This window comes from Dipodomys spectabilis, unplaced genomic scaffold (assembly GCF_019054845.1).
Source record: "Dipodomys spectabilis isolate Male_0828 unplaced genomic scaffold, ASM1905484v1 ptg000140l, whole genome shotgun sequence".
Lineage (NCBI taxonomy): Eukaryota > Metazoa > Chordata > Mammalia > Rodentia > Heteromyidae > Dipodomys > Dipodomys spectabilis.
The window spans coordinates 5,838,408-5,841,124 of record NW_024870817.1 but is presented as its reverse complement, the minus strand read 5'-3'; the positions used below and the strand labels follow the sequence as shown (position 1 = coordinate 5,841,124).

Here is a 2,717-nt window from a genome sequence, read left to right as displayed (position 1 = left end):
GCACATTCCTGTGATTTGAACTCGAGAGATGCAGACAGAAAGATCATGAGTTTGAAGATCTTGAGTTGAAGTCCAACCTAGGCAAGATCCTGCCCCACTCCCAAAAAAGAAAGGAAAAACAGAAGGAAAGGAAGAAGGAAAGAAAAGAGAAAAGAAGAAAAAAAGAAAGCAAGGAAGAAATTTGTCAATTTATATTCCCAGATATTTCATAATAATTATTAACAAACTATGCAATATGATGATGATATAAGAAATATATGCAGTAAATCCTATATTCTTTACTCTAGTCAGACTGGATATCTAAGATACAAATATATTGATTTCTCTTGAGAAAAATTTTCCCTTTTATTATAATATGTATTTATTGAGCAAACATTTCCAGGTGAAATAGGTAAATACGCTAATACAAAATTCAAAATACAGTTATTAATTTTCATGTGCTAAGAACCAATGTGCCATATGCTCTATCAAATGAGAGCTGAAAGCCCATTGCTCATAGCTAGAACTTCCTGTCCTCAAATACACATCCTACAATCTTTATCTTGTCCTCTTAATCCAGCTGTTTGCTTGTGTTGTAAAGCCATTGTTCACAATGTTTCTACTCTCAACTTGTTTTTTACTCAAAGAAAGTGTTAGACACAGAATTAGAAATATGGCTAAGGATACTTGTCATAAATATCCAAATAGTGAACCAAAGGAAAAGCTTTAAGTAATGAGAAGATATAAATAATAAAGCACTTTGAAAGGAATGGAGAATTAAGCCTAAAAACCACATTGTTGTGAGAGAAAATGCTGCAAAAATAAATTAATTAGTGACAATAGGAGCTTACATATCACTACTGGGGCTCATTTAAATGGATCTGTAGGCATTTGCAGTGTAGTGAAATTAACAACTATAAAGTTGAGTTCTAGCCCAGTGCTATTTTGTTGTATCTGTTCTCACTTGGTACCAAACTCAAATGCTGTATTCTATTTTAATCCAATGCATAAGCATAAAAAACAAGACCAATGAATCATTTTCAAACAGTGTCAGATTGATGGTCTTTTAGAAAATACACAATTATGTATAGTTATTATTAAGGAGTTGTTCAGAACTCCATAAGCCATGTAATGAGCACAATTCTTGAACAAAGGTACTCCTTCCTTCACTTTTCCCCACGTTCCACCTCTTGTCTCTGCCCATAAGTTACATAGTTCATATTTTACATAGTGTATATTGAATACCTTGACTGCATTTGCTTACCCTTCCTCCCTCCATTTCTCTGAAATTGATAACCCTCAATGAAAAAAACTTTTGGTGCTACTGAGGTTTGAACTCAGGGTCTTGAGCTTACTCAACACAACTTTATGTCTGAGCCTCACCTTCAGCCACATTAATTTTAGTTTTGCTTCAGATAGGATTTTACACTTTTATATGGAAATATTCCAGGACCATGGACTTACTACCTACATTTACCTTCTGGCTGTGCCTAAAGACATGTCTTACCACTCCAAATATTCTGAGAGATTAGGGCCACATTAAGTTATCTTGATCAGAGAGGCCTCAAATCATGATTTTGCTATCTTCACCTACCAGGTAGTTGCGATAGCCACCATACCTGATCTCAAGCTGATGGATTTCTTTTTTTTTTTTTTTTTTGAAGAAACAATAGTTTATTTTTCTAACCAAAGTGACCAAGCCGTAAATCTTAAGACTTCAACAAATGTTACATCTTACTATTTTCACTGAACAATGACCTTCTGTTTTGATTATTTCTGGGGAACAATGTTTTTGCTTCTCCAGTGGTTTCCATTTGCCAAGTAGCCACAACAGACAGGCTTTACAGGGTGCTTACTGCTTTCAGAGGATTCTATGAGATGAATCCTCATTTCCAGTGCAAGGACTGTTGGCAATGTTTCATTGAAGTCCATCCACTGGGACTTCCCTATCGCGGCTGGCCCAGGAGTCCTGCTTTGGCTGCTAGGGCTTCATTCTGCTGAATATGATATTTCTGAAACCTCATAGATATTCTTTGTGTCATTTTTAAATATTTCTGTAAGCAATGTTCCGAACAGGTAATCTCTTCAGGTTTTACATCTCTTGTTGTGAAGTCTTTAACACAGTCTAAAAAGCAGGTTTCTGTAAGTTTATTGTAGGTTCCCAGGAATTCTTTAAACTGTTTTATCTGATCAGATTCTGGTATTTGTGCGGCCATATTCTTTTGATATGTTTATTAGTCACCTTTTCTGATGCATGAGTTTTCTTTCTGTTCTGGAAATGAAGGTGTCCAGCCTTTGCTTGAGTCTCCAGCCAGGCCTGTTTTCTTACTTAATTACAAGCTCTCGCGTCAGCCGCCAGTACGCGGTCAGGGAGCTGCGAAGCCTGTCCAGTCAGGGGGCGACGGCCGAGGTCCGGGCTGATGGATTTCTTTCCAACTTATCTTTTCATATTTACACAGACACAATGCTTCATCTTACTCAATAAACTTTTAGGCTTCTCTAAAGACAAAGCACTATGCTTATGTGAATGCTATTTGTTAGAAATGTATAATATTTAAAAGTGGTGATTTATTTATTTACTTACAGTATTACCAATAAGAGTCTATAGATAATGTCTATTCTACATTCTTCTATACTCCCCAGAATTATTTGTTATTGCAAAACTTTAAAGCACAGAAACATACATACATATTATAGAAAGTAATATTTTGGAGAAAGCCTATTTAGATTTTCTAATA

General features: G+C 35.6%; 1 protein-coding gene across 1 annotated transcript; it reads right to left on the bottom strand.

Moving 5' to 3' along the window:
• Positions 1-1,644: 1,644 nt before the first annotated feature.
• On the bottom strand, positions 1,645-2,393 carry LOC122117217 (mitochondrial import inner membrane translocase subunit Tim9-like). Its single transcript, XM_042690915.1, has one exon. The coding sequence runs from the start codon at positions 2,193-2,195 to the stop codon at positions 1,926-1,928; it is 270 nt and encodes an 89-aa protein (XP_042546849.1). The 5' UTR covers positions 2,196-2,393; the 3' UTR covers positions 1,645-1,925.
• Positions 2,394-2,717: the final 324 nt, after the last annotated feature.